Here is a 21,170-nt window from a genome sequence, read left to right as displayed (position 1 = left end):
AGCATGCGGCCATTTAACCTCCTGACAAACTCCAACAGGAAGCGTTGGAGAAAAGACGACAAGACGTGCATTTCCCTGGGGTCGCATCGGGAAGGACGTCCAGTGTAAAACTGATCAGATTGAAATGCCCGGGGGGGCTGACAGTAGCATCAGTGAGGTCATTTTAGTGCCTGATGTTAATTTGCCCTCAAGTGTTTACCCCAAGTGCAAATACCAACATCAAGTAAACAGCATGAAAACCTTACTTTTAGTTACTCACGCCACCTGGATGTTGTCTGATGTTTTTGTAAGTACTCTATAATTCCTGTAATATGAAAGCGCAGCTGGGCAGGGGTTCAGCTTCAGTCGCACAACTCATTTTAATTAGTTTTAAAAATAAAATATAAAAAGAAAAATAAATAAATATGACCGGTCAAAGTCAAACTGGCTGAAAGGTTTTTTAAACAATGTCTTTTTTATTAAGAGGTTTCCTTTTATACACATAAACATCAACATATATATTATACATATAAACAGAAAGAAAAGAGAAGGATTACAGATGATCTGTACATTAAGTTTAAGTAGTACATTTAAGCTGTGAAATGAGTTCAGAAATGTATCTTCGGCTGTGAAATAAAAGGAAAGAAGAAAAAGAAAAAAGGGAAACAAAGAGAAAAATATAAACAAATGTATAATATATCCCAAAGTAACATAATCCCTGCAAAACAATCCCATTCATTCCCACCCAGGTCACTGCCTGCACTCGCACACTGCATTTCCACACCTGACTTAAGAGAGTTTGCTGAAAAATTCTTATAGATTTTGAAAAGCATCAAGGAAGGGTCCCCACATTTTTTGAAATTTCCCAGCAGAGTTCTGAAGTGAGTGTCTTATCTTGGCTGAAAGGTTTCACAGAAAATAAATATTTGCTTTGGTAGATGGACTCGGCCCTTCATACGACATGCCTCATTCACATCAGTTCATGCAAACACTTTATATCTAACAGTCTGATGAATGCATCGGACAGCTGCTCAGGGTCAGTGTCTTGCTTGTATTTGACATACAGACTGGGGCACCCAGGGATTGACCCACCAACCTTGTGATTCGCAGACAACCTGCTCTTTGAATCTGTAAGGAAATGTTTATTTGTGGATTGCATGAATTCAGTTTGTCATCAGCTGGATATTAAACTCATTGTTAGTTTCAGGCTGTGTTGACATGGAATCAATGTTTTCATGTAAAAATTAAAGCTATTAAAGAACTGAGAGGATTTTCAAGAATCCCATAATGTTCCTCTCTGTGGGCTCTGCTCCCACAGAGATTGGCTCACCTGCTCAGGCGTTAAAGTGAGCTCACCTGTGTTTACTAAGCCGGGGCGCTCAGGGGCCGCCGATCACAGCTGCAGCTCACGCTAATTATGTGCCAGAAGAACAATGATAACGAGAAAAACAAAGGTGGGCGGTCGCAGAGCGGCATGAGCCTGAGCCAACTACCTTCAAACCTAAACGTGTGCAAAGTGATGAGTACCTCACGATCAGTCTCTATGGCTTCACTTCCTTCACCTGTTGGCTGTTTAAGTGGTTCTTTGGCACTGCTGCATTAAGCATCAACCAGCCCAGCAGGTCAAAATCTGATTTATATGCACGTTGCTGTAAAAACGATGGAAATCAAGTTTCAGAGCTTTTTCAGTGTTTCATGTAAAACCCAAACATTAAAGTCTTGATGTGTGAGCAGTTCAGAGTGAGAACAGCTCTGAGAGCATCGTCTGCACTCGGAGGAGTTTCCTGGTCGGATGTAACCTCCTCAGAGAGCTCCGATTGTAAAAAAACAGCCCGAAGGTGAAAATGGAGAACAAACAGTTGATCCAATGTAAACACGAACCTGTCGGGGTTTGGATCCCCTCCTGCAGGCGCTCGAGTTCATAAAGCAGAAAGAAGTAGCAGCTGTTTACTGCTCTGCTGCAGGCTGAAAGTCAGCAGTTTGACTTCTTAGAAGAACAACAAGCTTCCAGGAAGATCTATGTTTTATTACTTGCCAGATGAAGCTTTATGAGTGGTGAAGACAAAGAGACGTCACAACTTTAGGTTCTAGAGAGATTTTTAGAGTTTGTTCTTCAGTAAAAGTTAATCAGACACTGTCTCACTGATTTAGATGCTGAACACACAAAGCTGCAACTCCTCTGCCCTCCAGCAGGTCTCCAGCTGTGGGTCAGTCACCATAGACTCCCATGTTAAAAAGCTAATTTTTTTTCCCATTAAGACAGTTACAACAGATAATATATACTGTATGTAAGGTTTAAAGGAGAGGTACGGTTGATGAAGAGTATTAAAACTAATTATGTGACCTAACGGCAGAATATACAATGGAAATAAGTAGGGACTTAAACCAGATCCTTGAGGAACACCACACGAGACAGTGAGACTGAAAATGTTTCATCAGCAAGATTGAATCACTCTAACACATGGCATGGATCCCTACCATGTGGTTTGATTAAGATTAACGATGATAAAAGGTATCAAATGCAGAGCCGGGCACACATTTATCTGCAAAAGGTTGTTTGAAACTTTGAGGAGAGCCTTTTCCGTAACTTCCCACACCACAGCAAGAATATTGTGCTTCTCCAACAACCTTTTTTAACATTTTGACAGTAAAAGGAAGTTGTATGATGCTGGATATCACCTTTACACCACCTTTGTGTCCTTCAATCTTCTCTGAAGAAAAGATGAGAGATGTCTCTGACCCCAGTCCATCTGTAGAGACATGTGGACGATTTAGTAGAGTCAGGGATTGTAATATTAAAGAACCCTGCGCAGGAATGGCATGGAGACAAAAACAGACACTTTACAGCCAGACTGAAGGATGCCAAGGACAACCTGGTGAAAGATCCTGCAGACTGAACCTTCCTTGGTCAAATGAAATTAAACTGGCGCTCAGTGGACACAGAAACACTGAAGCATGGTGATGGCAGCATTATGCTGTGGGAACTGGGAATTTCATCAAACTGGAAGGAATCATGAAGGAAGGAGGAAGGATCCACTGAGAAGCAAAGCTGGGTCTCCCAACCAGAGGTGGGCGTTAGTGTAATATGATTGCTTTTTTCAAGTAATGAGTAAAGTAAGAGATTACTATTGTAAAAGAAGTAATTACATTACTGTTTCTTTCCTGTAAACACACTGCATTACTAAACAGTGATTTTGTTTGTGTCTCATGACAATGATGTACGAGCGTGCAACAGACGTGTGTAGATCAATAATGGATCATATGTAGTGTGGGAGTGAGTACGACCATGCAGCGTTTAAAGCTTGGAAGTACTGACATTACTTTGAGCTGGATTCCGTAAAAAACAAAACATTAGCGTCCGCTTTACACTGCATGGGAAGAAAACTTCTTTTTACAGCATAAAAATAAAACTTTAAATCTGAGCAAGCACCTAGCACGCTGCCACAGGAATGTGAAATTTACAAAGAAACCCCCAGATCCCCCCCCCACGGACATGTCCACTGAGACAACGGGCAAACCTCTGACGGCCCCACTCCTGCTAAACAGGTGAAAATAGATTTAAGAGTGATAGGACTTCGTGCTGCTGAATCTTTGATTTTATTTATTTTTGCTGTGTTTTACTTGCATCTAATTGAAAAATTGAGTGCAATTATTTTATATGCTGGAATATACAGAAAATAGGTTTAAATATTAAATTTCTTCAAGCCAGAGACTGCATATAATTTAATTTGTGCTTGATGCAATGTGCATAAATGTGCATGGTAGTTAAAAGATTAAAACTAATAAAACAAGTTTTAAAGAGACTTTTTCATTTGATTCAGTTTTATATGATTGATTATGCAGAGAAAATAGAATTGGGCTGAACGGTCTATTGCTTTATTATGTATTGAGGTTGTGTATCATGTTTTTAAAAAGTAACTAAGTAATAAACTAATTACTTTTGAAAATAAGTAATCAGATAAGTAACAAGATTACTTTCTTAAATAATCAGCAATTAGTAACCAATTACTTTTTTCAAGTAACTTAATCAACACTGCTCCCAACACAACGACCCAAGAACGAGCTCCAGAAGACCAAAGTGAGCGTTACTGAGCAGCCTGCACAAAACCCTGACCGTGGGCTGAAGTGAAGACCAAGGTCCATGCCAGAAAATAGTCAGAAGAGCCTGACAGGTTCTCCAAAGATGAACGGGCTGGGATCGCCCCAGAGATGAGTTAGTGAGTCGATGAAAACTACAATGGACTACAGGCTGTTATCAGCCAAAAGGCCACACAGCTGATCATTAGCATCGGAGGAGGGGGAAGGATGGGGGACAAAATAAAAAAAAATAAAAAAAGTTTGGAAAAGCTTCTGTGTTAACAGCACCTCGGAACACTTAAGAATGAATTTTCATTGGGGGCTAATCGTTTTATTTTGTCAACAATCATTTGTTTCCTGACAAAAACATGTTGATAACCAAATAATAACTCAATCACAAAAAAAAAAAGTGATGAAACGTGTCGAAACTTTTATCAAAAATTAAGGAAAACTGTTTTGGGGACCAATCAGAAGTACTTAAGTTGTGCAGAAAGGCAGGGATAGTTTAAAGTGATCCAATCAGAAGGAACCTCTGTGTCATGCAGGGAGGTTACCGACAAAGAGGGCGTAAAATTTTTAGATTTTATTTACGATAATCTTTGTTTAGTCAACTAAAGCTAGATGAATTTAATGGCTAAACTGTGACAAACTAAATCTGCTGCCTAAATTAATGCTGGGGCTAATAATTCGGTCCTCATCAGTAAACGGCAGCCATGTTTGAAGCTGAACTGCAGCATGTTAAGATGATGCAAGCTTCATCCAACGCCGGAGAAACGCGATGGAGACGCCGACTTTAACCAATCGGTTCTTATCTGCCACGTTTTTCTTTTATGTTATTTGGCAAAAATGTGGACTCTGAAACCAAATGTCCAAAAGCAGACTCTTATTTTAGAAGGCTCACTCAGAAGGAAACTTCCTGTGAGCACCCTCAGTCAGGTATTGAGACACAACACAAGTCACCTTGAATCGTTTTATTCACAGGTTTTTCTCCATGTTGGAACATTTTACAGTTTTTTCTAGAAAATCTCAGTCTGTACTTTTATATGTTTCACGTCTGGGAACGAGGAGGGGGTGGAGCCAGCTGCTGTGATTGGTCAGCAGGGACATGGTGTGCTGGCGTCCAGCTCCAACGTTAGTCCTTTGCTCAGTAGGAAGGCTTCCTGTTTGGGTTCCCGCCCGAGGAACTTCCTCAGCATCTCAGAGGCGTCCTCTGAGCCGCCGGGCCGCAGGATGAACTTCCTGTAGTCAAGACCCACCTGGGGGACCAATCAGAGAAGAGAAACTATGAATGAGTTAGATGACCCTCAGGGAAAGTCCTGAAACCATCCTCGCTCAGTTTCCTTTCGACTGTGAGAAGTAAAGATGGTCAAATACGAGGTGAGCTCTGCATTTCTGAGTCACCGCACGGTAAATCCTGTCACTTGGAAACATCACCCTCACTTGGCAGGTGACAACACCTGTTCATGTCACACGGATAAAGAAAATCGGCTCAGCTCAGTGATGACCAGTAACATCAGCTGATCAACTGTTTTATCCAGAAACTAAAACACTAAATTATGGAGGAGGGGAGGGGCTAAAACATCTGGAGAACCTCCGTCAGCTTCTAATACAAAAACTTGAGAAAGTGTTTTTACTCTTTTACTGTAATTAATAAATCCTGATGCTTTTCATTGCAGCCCTGAAAACACATCTCCGTCTCTGTTTTGGTACTTTTGGGCCACCGTAGCCTCCAGACCTCCTCCTCCTCACAGTCACTCAGTTGCTGTGAGGCCTCGTTTCCTCTGCGGGGATCATTAAAGTCTCTGCTTATCTAATCACCATGGTAACGAGTGCACCTGGACAGGTGGGCTCCATCAGAGATACAGACTGTTCAAACAGAGCTGTGCTGTTCTTCACTTTTTTTTCCAAACACATTTTAAATGAGAATTGTAGTTCTGAACTACATGAAGTTAAAGGATCCCAAGATTATCAGTTTATCTGATCACACAGTTTAACAGTTTATTAATATTTCTGCTTGTATACATTTTGCTGTAAATGCCCTAAATGTCACACTTTTCACTTCATTTGTTTAATAAACATTTACATTTTTTTAATGACAGATGTTCTGACACGCTGCTTTTTATCGTCTTCCATATCTATTTAAAATAACTATATCTGAAGGTTTGACTTTGTGCAGTTTCAGACTGTTCTGCAGTGTTTTGTAAACTGTTGATTTTTTTGTGTAGAGTTTGTGTTTCATTAATATTTTGTTGTTATTTTATTGATTATTTGAAGGCTGTTCATTGACAAACTATAAATCAGGACCTCCTCCTGTCACATGTTCAGCCGCTCAACTTTATTTATACCTCAAAGCTGATCTTGTAGTAGTTTAGCAGAGTGACCTTTGACCTCCTGCCTGTCTATCTGAATGTAAACGTTGGAGCTGCTGACCTTTGGGTTCATTATTCCCTCCTGTTTGAAGCGGGCATAGAACATGTCCATGGAGAACACCTCGCTCCACAGGTAACCGTAGTACTGAGCATCGTACCCGCCCGCCAGGTGTCCAAAGGTCGCCGGCATGTTGGTTCCTGCAGGATAGGAAGGAGAGGTCAATGGCCAGAGAAGAAGAAAGAGGCAACAGTGAAGGTGGAGTTTGGACACTTGTCTTCATCATGTTCACTTCATTTGCTTTTACACAGACTGTAAATGAAGATGGAGAGTTTCGTTATATCAAAGTTTTTAATAGTGGAAGGTGAACCAAAGAGAGCACAGTGGATATAAAGAGACAAGAATGATCCAGAAGAGGAATGCAGTGACGCTCCAGAGACAAAAGTGACCACAAAAAAAGCACAAACACAAACGGAGGTGAAAGATCCGTGTGTGCTAGTGTCACATCCTGCCACGACCAATCAGAAGTACATACCAGGTGAGGCAGGTATTCCCAGGATATCCTGGCAGAGGCGTCCGTACTCCTCTGCGGGGTCCAGGCCTTTCCTGGTGTGCAGAGCCTGATCCACTTTGGCCAGGACGATCTGCCTCAAGTTAAAGAGACCTGCAGAGAGTCAGAGGTCATCAGGGTGATTACGGCCGTGTGGTCGAGCGTCTCAGCCAAAGAAACAAAGACACTGCATTACTAGTTGGAGCGCTCTCGATGGCTTTATTAAGTTTAATGAGCCAAACATCCACAAAGCACGTCCCTGCTTCCACATGCGAGCTGTCAGCTGGTGGAACTAAGCCGTACACCAGTGCTTTGCGTAATGATGCTCTCTGCTGGAGAGACTGAGGAGAGGCGGAGTTGAAACTTTGGCTGAAAAATAATTTACTGTGTTAATTATGAATTGGATTATTTTTGTTGTGATGTCATGTAGAAATGTGATTATCAGAAGACTCAGTTTAGCAGCAAAGCTCATTTTATTTGATTCCGATCTGTCCAGTGAAGCTGTGTGAGCGTATTAAAGCTTCTCCCAACTGTCCCAGATTTTCAAAAAAAAACATAAGCCCTGCTGAATTCCCAATAACAAGATTTAACCAGACAAACCGTCTCCAGTGTAACAGAGGGCCCTGTGCAATACGTACCGGTGTTGGCAAGGCGGGACTTGATGAGTTTGTCCAGCAGCTCGTCAGGGATCGGGTTTCTGGTCTTATAGTGCTTGGACATCCTTTGCAGAGGTTCCTTTTCCCAAACCCAGTTCTCCAACATCTGAGACGGAGCCTCCACAAAGTCCCGCTCCACATGAGTCCCGCTAAACATGGCGTAGTCTGCCTGCAGTGAGGAAGTTCACCATGACATCATTTTATCATTTAGTGCCACATTAAAGAGTGTTTATCTGAAACGATTCATCACAACCACGAGAACCTGGGCATCGTTATTGGCCCCAGGTGAACATCAACTAACCTGAGCGCACAGCTGGTGCATGACGTGGCCAAACTCATGGAAGTACGTCTCCACCTCGTCGTGCTGCAGGAGCGACGGGGCATCCGCCGTCGGTTTGCTGAAGTTGGCCACCATTGCAGCCACCGACATCTGGCGCGTGCCGTCACTCAGCAGACAGCCTGGCTGCAGGCCGAAGCAGGCGGCGTGGCCGTACTTCCCTTCACTGCACGGAACAGGAAGCACAGTGCCAAGTTAACCCTCTGGGGTCCAGGATACAATTGGCCATTTTTGACTACTTTTATTTTACCTCTACATTTCACCTTTAAAAACCCACTTAGCTCGCCTTGTTTGGTATCGTTCTCTTCAGCAGAATCTCATATGTCTGAATTTATAGTTATTTTTTCATTTTGACATACTGTATGTCTGTACTGTACTGTAACACAATCGATCTAAATTCAGACAAAAAAAACAAAACAAAAAAAACAAAATCCGAGTAGAAAAAAGTATTTTTTAAAATATTTTTTACTGTAACAACCACAAACATGTTTAACGAATCCTTTTCATAACTTGAAATGCAAATAGAAATAGTACATTTTAAAACCTAAAAGTTTTGCAAACAAAGTTATATGTGGCTATTTACCTAAAAATGCAGCCAAGGCGTTTTTTATATAACCATTTCAAACTATTTACAGAACAATCATTTGTGCCACTCCAAAAACTTGTTTCTGTCCACTATAAGACAGAGGAGAACACCACAGGCCTAAACGCTGCAGGTCTGACAACATGAGGTGTATCACCTGTTTTCTAGCTGGTGACAGTGTTAACACTGCAATTTGCCTTTTGTGGCTTTTTGGAAGAAACTGTGACATTCAGCATTGTTCGGACACACAAAACAAAACAACGACTACACTACACACTAACTACACAAGACAACACACTAACTACAGACTCCAAACACGCTAAACATCACAAGTCTCTCACATCTCAAAACTCGCTCTCTCTCTCGCCAGCGTCACACCTAAAACTTCCGCCTCATCCTAAACAACCAAATGCCACATGCTGCTATATAATGCTTTTGATTGGTCAACATGGTAAACTTTAACACCAATAGGGAAGGGGTGATTTTTCCTTTCTTTTTTACTCGGACAGTGCTTGTTAGCGCTGTTTTTAGAACATACCATGGTTTATTCAGAAAAAACCTCCACTGCGTGTATTGTTTTATCATAACTCTGGTTTTAGGTGGCCTATCAACACAATTTGAAAACTGGTAAGTAGTTTGAAGTCTGCACTTTAGACACAAGTAGAAATGGATCTTGTTGCCGTGTTGTCTTAAGTTAGTCATGTAATTTGGACGTGCGTCCGTCGACCCCAGAGGGTTAAAATTCAGCTCAACTCTCTGTAACAGCAGCTCGCCGTTTCACCTGGCTACCATCCACTTCCCTCTGTTTTCACGCTGCCCGTCAAAATCAGGACACCTGAATTTACAGCAAACACTCCAAAGCCTACACACCTGCAGCGCGCCCAAAACTCCAACCAGAGTGCCACAGAAGCCGCACACGTACCTTCTTTAGTTTAGACTCTTTATTCTAAACATATTACCGTGAAAATATCTGAGTCTGATCTAGAACATGGACCTCCAAACCCCAGGAGCTGCGTATTTAGCCTGTTCTGTTCTGTTCTGTTCTGTTCTGTCTAATGTCCACTAAAACATTTGCAGAGCAGCTCCTGAAGAAAATTTCCTGTTTTGGTTTGTCCTGATGAATCTCTGCGTGTGTTTCAGGATAACTTCATTACCCAGGATGCAAAGTTTCATACCGCGGATAGAGGTCCAGGTAGAACTGCCCGACCACCTGACCAGTGACACGGTCCTTCACGCAGTACAGAGTGACATCAGGATGCCAGGTGGCAGCTCCGTCCACCAGCTCGAAGGACAGACCCAGCAGCTCCTGGTAGATGTCCAGCAGACCCTGAGTCACCACCTCCATCGGAAAGTACTCCTTCAACAGGTTTTGATCCACGGCATATTGAGTCTCCTCCACCTGACAGGAGAGGAAGAGGAGGAGATAAACAGAAATACGACTTATCAAATGGCCTCAGTTCCTCTGCTTCCTTGTTAAACTTGGACAGACCTAACGCGAGTCTAAAGCTCTGTGGATGTCAGTCTTTTAGCTCCTTACAGAGCATCAGTGGGACTGCAGTACACCATTACCTACCATCCTTTGTGCTCTTACCTGGGTCATGTAGTAGCGCGTGTCCCAGGCGTGCAGCTCCCCGTTGAAAGGCAGGCCTCTCTTCTGACACTCCTTCTCCTTCAGCTTGAGGATGACCGCTCGCTCTTCCTCACCCAGCGGCTTCAGCTTCCGGGCGAGGTCCTCTGAGAGACAACAGAGAAAAACCGGACATCACCGCGGTGTGAAAACTACACTTCACAACAAGATCTCGTTTATTTCAGCAAGAATAAAATCTCCCAGCAGGTAATTGCCACCATCATCACCAACAGCAGCTCTGAGGCTGCAGCTGGGCTCTCAGGACTCACCCAGGAAGCTGGCCACCTTCTTCCCAGACTTGGCCATGTTCATCTCCAGGATGAAGTCGGCGTGCGTGGTGAAGCCAAGCAGAGCGCACTTCTGAGCCCGGAGCTCCACTAGCTCCTTCAGGATCGCCGAGTTCTCCTGCAAACCAGCACGAGATCCATTAAGACCAAACTGTTTGTGGATGACATTGCCAAGTTTCACCCCCACCCCACAGCTCGTCCGACTCCTGACTGACATCTGCTCTTCAGCAGACCTCACACATCAACCAAAATCAATAACAGTTTTCCTGTGGACAGGGCAAAAATAATAAATGATTGTTTTTCCTTCAGTTTACTGGAAATAAAGCCAATACACAAAATAATAAATCATTTTTTCTCCTCTGCCTGAAGTTACAGCTCGCCCTGTGTGTAAATTAAGGAGGACAGCTCTGCGAGTCTGTCTTAAATGTTTTCTGGAGGTCCTCTGCTCTCACCTCCTTGCAGCGGGAGTTGAAGGCCTCCTCCAGCTTCTGGCGGGTTTCTGGGACAAAGCATTTCTTCATGGTGGGGAAGTAATGAGGATACTTCAGCGTGACCTTCAGCTTGTCGCCGTCCTTCTCCAGAGAGCTCAGGAAGTCTTCGGGGAGGCCGCCTGAAACAGTTTGACTGTTTAAATGTTATGAATTAAATGTGCTTCTCTATCATCGACAATAAACAATGCACCACCCACTCCCGGATCATTGAGGCTACATCTACTTTTCCTCTGAGCAGCGTGAGCATCACACCACCGGCGCTGGTGCATTCTGGGTAAACTTTGATAGCTCATATCAGCTTTTGGGGCAGGCGTGAGTGAGAGCAGGTGAGAGGTCTCCTTCCTACCTACATTTAGAGACCAGGATCATCCGCCACCGCGCTGCTGCAGTAAAAACCGAGCTGTGGTTAACCAAAGTGTTTTCTGATTGGTCAGGTGGATGGCAAATTACCCAGCAGGCCTCAGTGGCACTTTGACTGTACAGCGATCTACAAACAGCAGCTTTTAGGGCTTTTAAAATGTTGAAGGAGCTCCACTCACCCAGCTCATCTCTGGTGAAGGACAGGCTGGTGGTGTCTTCGTTTAGGTTCTTGTTGAAGTCGATGCACAGGTTGCTCAGCTTCTTCTTGATGGTTTTGATCTCCTGTGACAGCAGAGAGAGAAGTCAGGTCAGACCTTACATTAAACTTAAAAACACATTTCAGCTCTGAATGGGTGCGTCATCATACAGTTCAGCATTTAAATCATGAGCGAAGGCACCGGCATTAGCCTGTCCATGGACCAATCAAGTATCCTGAAGCTCTCTTCCTGGCTCAGCACACTCAGGAACCGGGACCACCAGCTGCAGAACTGCATGCAGGAGACTGATTACACTGCTCGTTACTGGGTTAGGGTGACACCCGAGGATACCTCTACAGTGGCAGAGACACACCCATGTTACACATGAAGCAGCGTGCGGGTGAAAGCTGGCCTGTAACACTTCCCCCTCAGGTGCGGCGGCTTTACTGATGGTTGGTCACATGTTTAACGCACGCAACCAATTAAGGAAAAAAAAAAAAAGACTTCCTGCTGCAGCCTGATAGGTTGATTAATCACAGGACAACAGGTGCATTAGTCACCTGACCATCTCAGCAGTAAGTAAGGAGATGTTTTTCTCTCTCAGCTCTACTTTTGGGGTCGAGGACCCTAATTTGGTAAGACTTAAGGATTTGAGGCCTGCGGTAATCTGAAGGTCACAGCAGGAGGTATTGTACACAAGAGCTTTTAAATAAAGGTTAGAAAAAAGGAAGGAGCTACCTCCTGTGTGTCTTTGGGCAGGTGGAGGCCATTCCTCTTCCCCAGTTTGATCAGTCGCTCCATGTACCGCTTGGACTCCACGGTGAGGCTTTCAGGGTCAATCTTCTTCTGCAGACACAAACACAACAGGACGTTCAAAGAGCAGCAGAGCTCCAGGGTGTAAAAATGGGCTTTATTCTTTTTCAGTAACAGAATAAAACCATTGCAGCACCTCTGCAATATAATCCTCCTTTACCTTAACCTCCCTCTTCATACCCCTCCCCTAATCTCTCCCTAAAAGCTGTCTTCCTCCTGATTGGCTGACTCCTGGAAAACTGATTGCAAAGTGACATCATCTCACCTCCAGAGCAACGATCCTCTGGTAGACGTCTTCCCTCATGCTCATCTCCACGTCAAACTCGGAAAGGCGTTTGTCGGCATCTGTGCTCGCTGCTCGCACCTCCTTACAGGGAGACACATGCTGCGGGAAGTCCAATGTGTTCCTCTGAACTGGGGTGCAGAAGGCAGGGCCAAACAAAGAGACAGAGGAAGGGCAGGGCCATGTATGAGGCAGACTTTTGACAGATTTATGAGTATTGATAGGAAAAACAATGCTTGAAATAAAAAAACAAAAAGATGCTTTCCTGGATTCAAATGTGTGAATCAAACATGGAGGTTGGTCTTCAGCTGCTGTCAGGCTGCAGTTAACAGCGAGGAGCACTTACCACAGTCATTTATACATTAGTATGTTGGACATTTCCACTGAACCACAGTGATGTCTGAGGTTTTGTTTCAGAGTTCATGCAGAACAAAGACAAACTCCAAACGATCAAATATTTGAAGTAAAAGTGAGATTTTACTTCTTATTCCACCTTTAATTATTCTTTTATTCCTAAAGGACCTCTTATTCAGCTCATTTCTAGCTCACGCTTTTACTCTTTGGCTTTGGTGCAGTTTGTTTTATCCTGTTAGCGGTTCGAGCGTCTACTCAGATATCAGAAACGCGGAGGCCGCAATGGATGCCCGTGTTCAGCCTCAGTGGCGTGCATGGCTGTTTGTGCGCTTCCTCCTGCAGAGCTGGAGGTGTTTTTGGGTTTCAGCTGCCTGTGAACAAAGCCTCAGTCTCCATTGTTGCAGCAGCTGGTTCAGCTGCTTTCTCTGCAAACTGCTGATGAGTCTTTACCATCACAGCCCCACTGTGCTGACACAGAGCTTCACTGCAGCGAGCGCTCACAAAGACCCAACAGCCCACGAGGTCCACGCCGCACGCTCGACCCCTTTACATTCAGGGTCACCATCTCACCACCGAAACATCTGGAAGGACAACTGTACCCACGGAGCATGGAAAACCTCCGCAGACTTGCCTAAATCCCCCGATCTCTGACCATGTTACTTGTATTTATTTCAAAACTGTTTTTTTTCTTTGGTTTTATGTTATAATGTCGTGTAACAAAGTTAGATCTGGAAAAGAAAGCGTACATTAAACACAGCCCATCTTCATCAAGCTCAAATTCCAGCAGAACGTAGTAACTACGTCCTCACAGTTATTATACTTCATAAAACTAAAACTAGAATCTGTGTTCACAAAATGCTTAAAAAAAAATTACAGTTACAGATTACAGTTATAAGCACGCATCATCACAGAGCTCTGCTCCTTCTGTGGTTATAATACTGAGAAAAGGCAGTACCGCGTGAGTACTTGATATAACAAATCTACAGATCATCATTTCTTGCTGCAGGTTTTAAGAGTCCAAAAACATTTCAGACCAAAAAGAATCCAAACGTCATCACTCAATACGTTTTTGCACGGGGACGCTGTTCCTGTAATTCTGCCTCAGTGCAACGCTACATCAAAGAACAAAAGATGACAATCTGCACCAGCTATTCAGGAATTATCTTTACTTTTTTCTCATTTATTTTCAGAGGCTCACTCATGAGCTAACATAAACTAATGAAACTCAATTAGTCGCAACCAACCAACCCAGTGATGTAATCTCCTTTACTGACAGAAGATGGGGCTGAACACGTTTTAAAAACTTGAAGCACTTATTTCTTAAATCACGTCGACTTTAAACGTGAAAGCTGAGAGTCGGCACTTCAGTTACATCCTGACAATCTGATTTAAAATCTGATGTACTTGCAACATGGACACTGAAACCTATGGACCTAACTATGTGTGTGTGTCTGTCTGTGTGTCTTTAATGTGGTGTTTTTTTTAAATATCCAAACTCTGAAGCAGGTTGTAATTGTGTCTTTGAACAGTGTTATAAAGTAAAGCTGTTACCAATATTATTTATTATTATTATTATGAAAAAGTCAGTCTTCAGGGTCAGGGAAGCGCTCACCGGTGTACTCGACCTCCACGTTGGCGAGCGCCTTCAGCGTGTTCTCAAAGGTGACGTTGTCAAGGTCAAGGGCTCCGATGCAGTCGTACACCTTCTTGGTGTTGGCAATGAGCTCCTCGGAGAGCTGCTGGATCTGCTCGGGGTTCAGATCCCATCGCAACCGGTTCTCAGGGCAGACCGGCACCGGGCTGCCAAACACCACCTCACCTGAGGAGGAGACAGGTGAGGACATCACAGCAGAGGAAGAGGATGGAGAAGAGGAAGGTACGTGTCTTTAGCGCTGAACGGCATGCTGGGAGCTGAGCAGCAGGCTTATAACAGGTTTGTCTACCCGTCTACCTCGACACCACTTTCAATCCCTCAGGTGAAAAACTAAGATGCCGTTTTTTATATGAAGATTAGAACAACATCAATGACGACACAAGGTTTAAAGCGTCTGCCAGGCGGGCTGCTGCTGAATTCAGACTCAAATCACTGTTATCCTGTTACAGCGTGAGCCGACGTCACAGACAGCAGGACCGACAGCACCCTTTTCCTCCCGCACAAAGTCGTTCAGTGATGAGTGCTCCAGCTTTTAGAGACAGGAGGAGCCGCTGGAGGAGACGAGGCATCCATACTGCTGTAAATCTAATCCAATATAGAAATTTAGAATATTGATTAGGATCTATTAATTTCATGGCCGTCTTATTGTCTGAAAAAGTCCAGCTTGCTTCAGAGCTAAACTTCATTAAACCAGATGCTGAAGAGTAATGCCAATGATCCGGATGTTGATTAAAGCACAGAAAGTGAGAAAACATCAAAGCTATAAGAGGACAAAGCAGTCTGTACTCTACAGATCTGTGCCACGTATCTGTTAACAGAGCCAAGCAACATTATTATAGATTATTATTACTGATGGTGTTGGTTGTGTGGATTTATTTGTTTTCCCCTTTGTAAACTCCCAACTGAAGAATGGGCCATTCTAAATTGATATAAAAGGCCAGTTATACTGAAATAATAACAATAATCATAGCCTTATATATTTACATAATATCCTAGCGTTTCCATGAAATATAAATGATCATCCAACTAAATCTGGCTAAAAACGATTAAAGGCTCACTTTTTTCACGCTGCAGTTGCAGAGAGACATCGTCTGCTGCGTGTCAGAGAGCAGAACATAAAGGGATAACAACAGGTCTGCTTCTCACACCATTTAATTAATACCTAATAAAAACGTATAAAAGGCGATCAGCTTTAACACCTCCCATGATGGAATACGTCATGTTTGGCATTCAGCGCTTTGCCGGAATCATTATTAGGCGATGAAGGTTTAGAAGGGGTGTTTACTTTTGTTTTAGGAAGTTACACGTGTGGTAGAGAACAGCGCTAACGTTAAATTGGCGGATTTTTGAATGAAGTTCGGCGGAGTTTGTCTCTGATCTGTGGAAGCTAACCCGTGTTGTGTGTCTGCGAGTAAAATCGCGCTTCCCCGTTAAAGAACATGCTGCCCCACAGGCAGGTAGTTCATAGCTAGCTCCATGAATAAGCAGCCCGGTTAGCTCACATGCTACAGAAACGTGCAGAACACCTGCACACACTGGCCTACCGGCTCCTTTATTCTGCTCTCGAACAAATATGGACACCTTTTCTTCTCCAGTTGAGCTTTTATTACCGAGCTCAGCTGCTAGCGGCTAGCTAAGCTGCTGCTAGCTGCCACAGAGTCCGCAGCTGGAGCTCAGAGAGGACCCAGGAGGAGGCACGCGCAGACAGCCGCTCATTTCAACTGAAAACGCCGCGGTCAGGCGACAGACTCCCCGCCGTCACTCACCTGTTGGCCCCATGCTCACAGATTCGATAAAGCTTGGCTCTGTGCGTGTAGCTCACTGACAGGTGGCTCCGCGGCTCTGGACTAAAAAAACAGACCCTCACCCCTTCCGGTCACACCTTTCAAAATAAAACCAAATGAAAACGTTTACTGTTTATTTTCCAAGCTTTAAAAAAAAAAATCCGCTGAAGGTAACAGCAGAACAACAAGAAATTATAAACACTAAAAATAAAAATAAAAAATAAATAAAAGACAATAACCTAGCCATTGCCAGGGTACACATACCCCCATTAAATTACAAATGAAATGCACATGAACTGTTTGTGCTGTTCCTAAATCAATCCTGACATATCTCTTTAAATGCATGAATAAATGTATGAATGCTTTAATGGTGTTCGTCGGAAAGGGAAGATGTGTACCTGTCGTGGAAATCAGTTCAAAACCGACTTCTGATCAGTTCAAGCTTTGGGAGCACAGCTGGCTGGGACACTTGAACTCTGACCTGATGCTGCTGATCTTGCCAGTAAAAAAACGTAGAGATTTTTCACGGTCATTAGCTTTAGACATTACAGCTTAGGTTGTGTTTATTAACGTTATCCAGGGTCAGGCCTCTTTTATGAACTGGTGAACATGGAGATTGGTGTTTTCCAACTGTACTCTCCTTTTTGATGATCCAGGTCGAAGGACTGATGACTGTGCTATCCAAAATTTAAAAAAAAATAACGTAGTCACAGAGATGTGAAAAATGGGATGTAGAGGAGCTCCCATCAGACAGGCGATCTGAAGCGAAGCAGCAGTGGCTGTGAACCTGTCAGACTATGTGCAGGGTAGGAAGACCTGGAACCACGGAGCAGACAGAGGACAAGGGGAGGCTCGGATAATAAACACACAGCAGATGATAAGGGGCGAGGAAACAAGTGGAAACAGGTGGGAACAAATCAGGGATAACGAGACAAGGAAAGTTAAACCAGACACAAGGACAAGAAACAAAAGACCACCAAAGTAAAACAGGAAGTAACAGATGACAGACTCAAACAGGAGAGCTTAGTTTAACACAGAGACGAAAGACAAACAGGAAGGAACAGACTGGGAGCACAGGATGGATTAACCCACGGATCCCGGGAACAGACGCTCCCAACTAAATAACAAAAGAAAGTCACATCCACAAACACAAAAGCCCGAGACACTCCGTCTAATACATTGTAAACACTGCAATAGTTACACCCTTTTGCACACGCTCTACAGTAAAATAGCAAATGACAAAGTTCACAGGCTAGAGTTAAATGTCAACCACATATATTCCACCTCTGTAATATTCTCACCACTGTTATATTCTTTGTCAGTAGTCTTAATGTTTATAATTGAGCGATTTGCAGTGTTGGGAAGGTTACTTTTGGATTGCAGATTATACAGAATACATGCCCCAAAATGTATTTTGCAACGTATTCCGTTACGTTACTCAATGAGAGTAACGTATTCTGAATACCTTGGATTACTTAATATATTATCATGCTTTTTACAACTAAAATGAGTAATAGGGTGGACATTAGGCAAGGCTGCACTTTTTGCAGCGATCTAGTATAGAAAACTTTTCCATGCATAAAAGAGGTCCGCGGCTCCGAACCATAGTAAAGGGACCTCTGGCTAATACGGGCTCATAGCCGAAAACTAGCTTTACTTTGTTGTCTGGGTAAACTTTGCTAGCCAGAGACAGAGGGAGGTGTTGAAAGGCTGCTCCAGCGGAACTTATTGTTTCGGAGGAAAACAGGAACACAGTGTACAGTTGAGTCTTAATAGCTTACTATGGGCTTGTCAGGCACTCTTTTTGGCTGCAGTGGTTATTATTATATTTACATGCTTCCGGCTCACGTTTCTGCTCAGTGACAAGTCGTACTTTTCCACTCTCCTTTTTCTCCCTCCCTCACTCACAGACACATAACAGGTATGGCAGTCCATTCTCCCTGCAGCACGGACTACACTGCCCATGAAGCTACATTATTTAGGGCTATGCCTGTAACACTCTGCTATTGCTTTCATATTAAATCATTTTAAAAAAATATCTCTTCAAGTCATTATGAGACATGAAATTGAGACACAGGCATTTGAGCCTCTTAATGCGTGTTTTGTTTGGGTTTCCAATGGTGTGGAATTACCAAAAATAGAGAGACCATAGCCTAACATATGAAACAGGAAAAGACCACCGTGTAATCCCTTTATTTCAACAAAGTAACTGTATTCTAAATACCACCCTAATAAACTGTAACTGTAACGGAATACAGTTACTCATATTTTGTATTCTAGATACATAACGGCGGTACATGTATTCCGTTACTCCCCAACACTGGCGATTTGTATATATTAGTGCTATTTCTTCAATTTGTAAACTTTGTAATATATTGTATTATTTCATTAGTTTAGTCTGTTACTGTTACTGTCTTGGAGCAATTGTAACCCATATAATTTCCTTAGGGATTATTAAAGTGTTCTGATTCTGATGTCAGACAGACCTGAGTAAAATCCACTCTCTGGGGTCAATAACACTGAATGAAGTAACTTGGCACATCAGAGAATTCACTCAGGAAATCAAACTGAAGTTTAAAGAGTGATGAGTGACATGAGGCGCTCACTTTTCCATTCGTACCTACTCGGATCGACTCAGCACGGTTTTCACGGTTTTCCATTAGGTCATAGTTCCTGGTACCTGGTACTTTTTTAGTATCCTAGCTCCAGGGCCGGATTCCAAGCAAGAATGAGTTCTGAGCAGGTACTAACATGTGGTTGTCAGTCTGCATGTCACCGATTGGCTGGTCAGTGGCATCACTCGATGAGTCATGACAGCATCTCCTCTTTTAAACTCATCAACGAGGAAACAGCTGCATAAAACAAGGCACAGTAGGTATATTCCCGCCTCCAAGGCCACCTTTGTTGTAGTTAGATGCGTTGGAATGACAACGACCGCTCAAATTTGTGTCAGGATACAGACAGCATTTCTGAGACATGACAAAATTATTTATGACAACATCTACTGTTAAAATGATTATTTAGCCTGTGTGCACAAAAATGGTCGATATGACATTTTTTAATCACAGTTACCGGTAAAGTGGAGGTGGCTGATATTTACACCAGGAAACTGGGTGTAGTGCAGGGGTCACCTCTCAGGGGTGGCAATTCAGCTATTTGACTCATGTTACAGCAGCTCAAGAGTGAATGAACATGGTGCAATAAAAGTGGTTTTAGGAGTTTTTTTTTTTAAACTAATGACCTACAAATTCTATTCAGGTGTATTGCAGCAAGGACACCTGTAAAAGTTTCACGACACTGGCCCTCGAGAACTGGAGTTCAACACCTGTGGTGTAGTGGGAAGAACAAAAGGAAGAGTGAAGCTGCAGAGTGTGAGGAGCAGTGTCAGAGTGAAACAATTTAAATCGCCACCTTCAGGCTTTTTATTCCAGTTTGTGCAGCTCATGCTGGGGCTTCAGTTATGCTGCTGTAGTTTTGGATCATTTGCAGATGATTTTTCAAAGACTTGCAGACTGTTAACATTTAACTTAAAGTTTCTCATTTAGTAGCATGTGTGTGTAAGATGGGTTTTCAGTGTAAAGCATTAACTTTTAACATCCCAGCACGACTCAGCCTGCTGTTGTGGGGTTGGTGAAATCATTGGCGCTGGGTATAGAGAGTACGCACTGAAAAAGTAGACCTGCATCTCTTATCATTGTAAAAGCTGTGTTAAATTAATTCAAAGCCATTCATAAATATAAAATGTGCTAAACTAATGTTTAATTTCACTTTAAAATAAATGATTAAACAGTTCACAGCCACAGTGGAAATCAAAAGTGAGGCAAACCTTTTTAACTGTGGGAAAACCCATGTTTATTCCACAGCACAGCCTGGTGGAAAAGCTGTGCAGGACACGCCTGCAGACATGAAAAGCTGTCACTGTGGGTCAATGACACTGTGCTCCAATTTATGTCCCTAAAATAACGTTGTGGTCATTTTAGCACCTCAACTACAATAAAGAGGAATTCAAGGACAAATGTGTTGTGTTATTTCCACAGTTCTGCACTCAGCATAGACATTGTGGTTTAGCAGAATTAAACCACAGCTATGGCAGAGCAACGTGGTAAAAGGCGGTTATACTGACTGAATGATGACACCATCACAGGAAGCTGCACGTCAGTAGCAGTAAAGCAGAGATGCGAGGTACACAGTGTGCTAATGTTTCATAGACACACACAGCATTTATTATTTCTGTAACAGCAGTCACCTTGAGGTGCTTTGTATTACAAAGACCCTACACTGATACAGAAACACTGAGACGACCCCCTGTGAATGAGCAGTCAGCTCTAAATTCACTGCTCTAAATTTTAAGTGAAGATGCAAAGAAATCGTGCTGTAGAAATGGATTCTGAAGTGTCTCCTGAGCAGTCTCTATATTGTTGCCCCACAGTTCGTCATACATGTCTTCTTCCACTGTGGATGAACATTTTTGTAAATTAGAACCTTCTGTTATGTAATTCAAAGCTTTGTCTGCATGTGAAAGCGTTCAACCCAAGCACATCTTTGCAAAAAGAAGGCTCAGATATCGTGTTTCAGAGTGCAGTGTATGAAACAGTTGATCTCTTTTATGACTCCACTGGTGAACAGGTGACTTTGGGATGTCTGTGCACCATCCTGTTCACACTATACTGAAGATCTAGTTTCACATGTTTAATTCAAATCTGGGTGCCTTCTGCTCTTTGTGTGAGACACGAGGAACACAACATCGCAAAGTAATGTGGAAATACAGCTT

General features: G+C 43.0%; 1 protein-coding gene across 1 annotated transcript; it reads right to left on the bottom strand.

Annotated features, from left to right (window-relative positions):
• Positions 1 to 5,012: 5,012 nt before the first annotated feature.
• Positions 5,013 to 16,497, bottom strand: thop1 (thimet oligopeptidase 1). The gene is made up of 14 exons (XM_005732412.1): positions 16,382 to 16,497; positions 14,574 to 14,780; positions 12,590 to 12,738; positions 12,250 to 12,357; positions 11,494 to 11,596; positions 10,916 to 11,073; positions 10,446 to 10,581; positions 10,141 to 10,283; positions 9,725 to 9,948; positions 7,931 to 8,132; positions 7,612 to 7,798; positions 6,959 to 7,087; positions 6,487 to 6,623; positions 5,013 to 5,312 (listed from the first exon to the last, which is right to left on the bottom strand). Exons 1-14 carry the CDS (start codon positions 16,392 to 16,394, stop codon positions 5,151 to 5,153), a joined length of 2,058 nt encoding a protein of 685 aa, XP_005732469.1. The 5' UTR covers positions 16,395 to 16,497; the 3' UTR covers positions 5,013 to 5,150.
• Positions 16,498 to 21,170: the final 4,673 nt, after the last annotated feature.

This window comes from Pundamilia nyererei, unplaced genomic scaffold, assembly GCF_000239375.1.
Source record: "Pundamilia nyererei isolate P.nyererei 1_Seehausen unplaced genomic scaffold, PunNye1.0 scaffold00046, whole genome shotgun sequence".
Lineage (NCBI taxonomy): Eukaryota > Metazoa > Chordata > Actinopteri > Cichliformes > Cichlidae > Pundamilia > Pundamilia nyererei.
The sequence above is the reverse complement of the archived record's forward strand: the minus strand, read 5'-3'. Positions and strand labels throughout refer to the sequence as shown.

What these genes read in the sequence shown, in the direction of transcription:
- thop1 (XM_005732412.1), bottom strand. An exon ending in TACCTGGACCTCTATCCGCG is followed by an intron (nt 8,133 to 9,724) that starts GTATGAAACTTT and finishes TGTTCCGTGCAG; the next exon opens with TGAAGGGAAGTACGGCCACG. An exon ending in GTCCCGCCTTGCCAACACCG is followed by an intron (nt 7,088 to 7,611) that starts GTACGTATTGCA and finishes GACTCTCTGCAG; the next exon opens with GTCTCTTTAACTTGAGGCAG.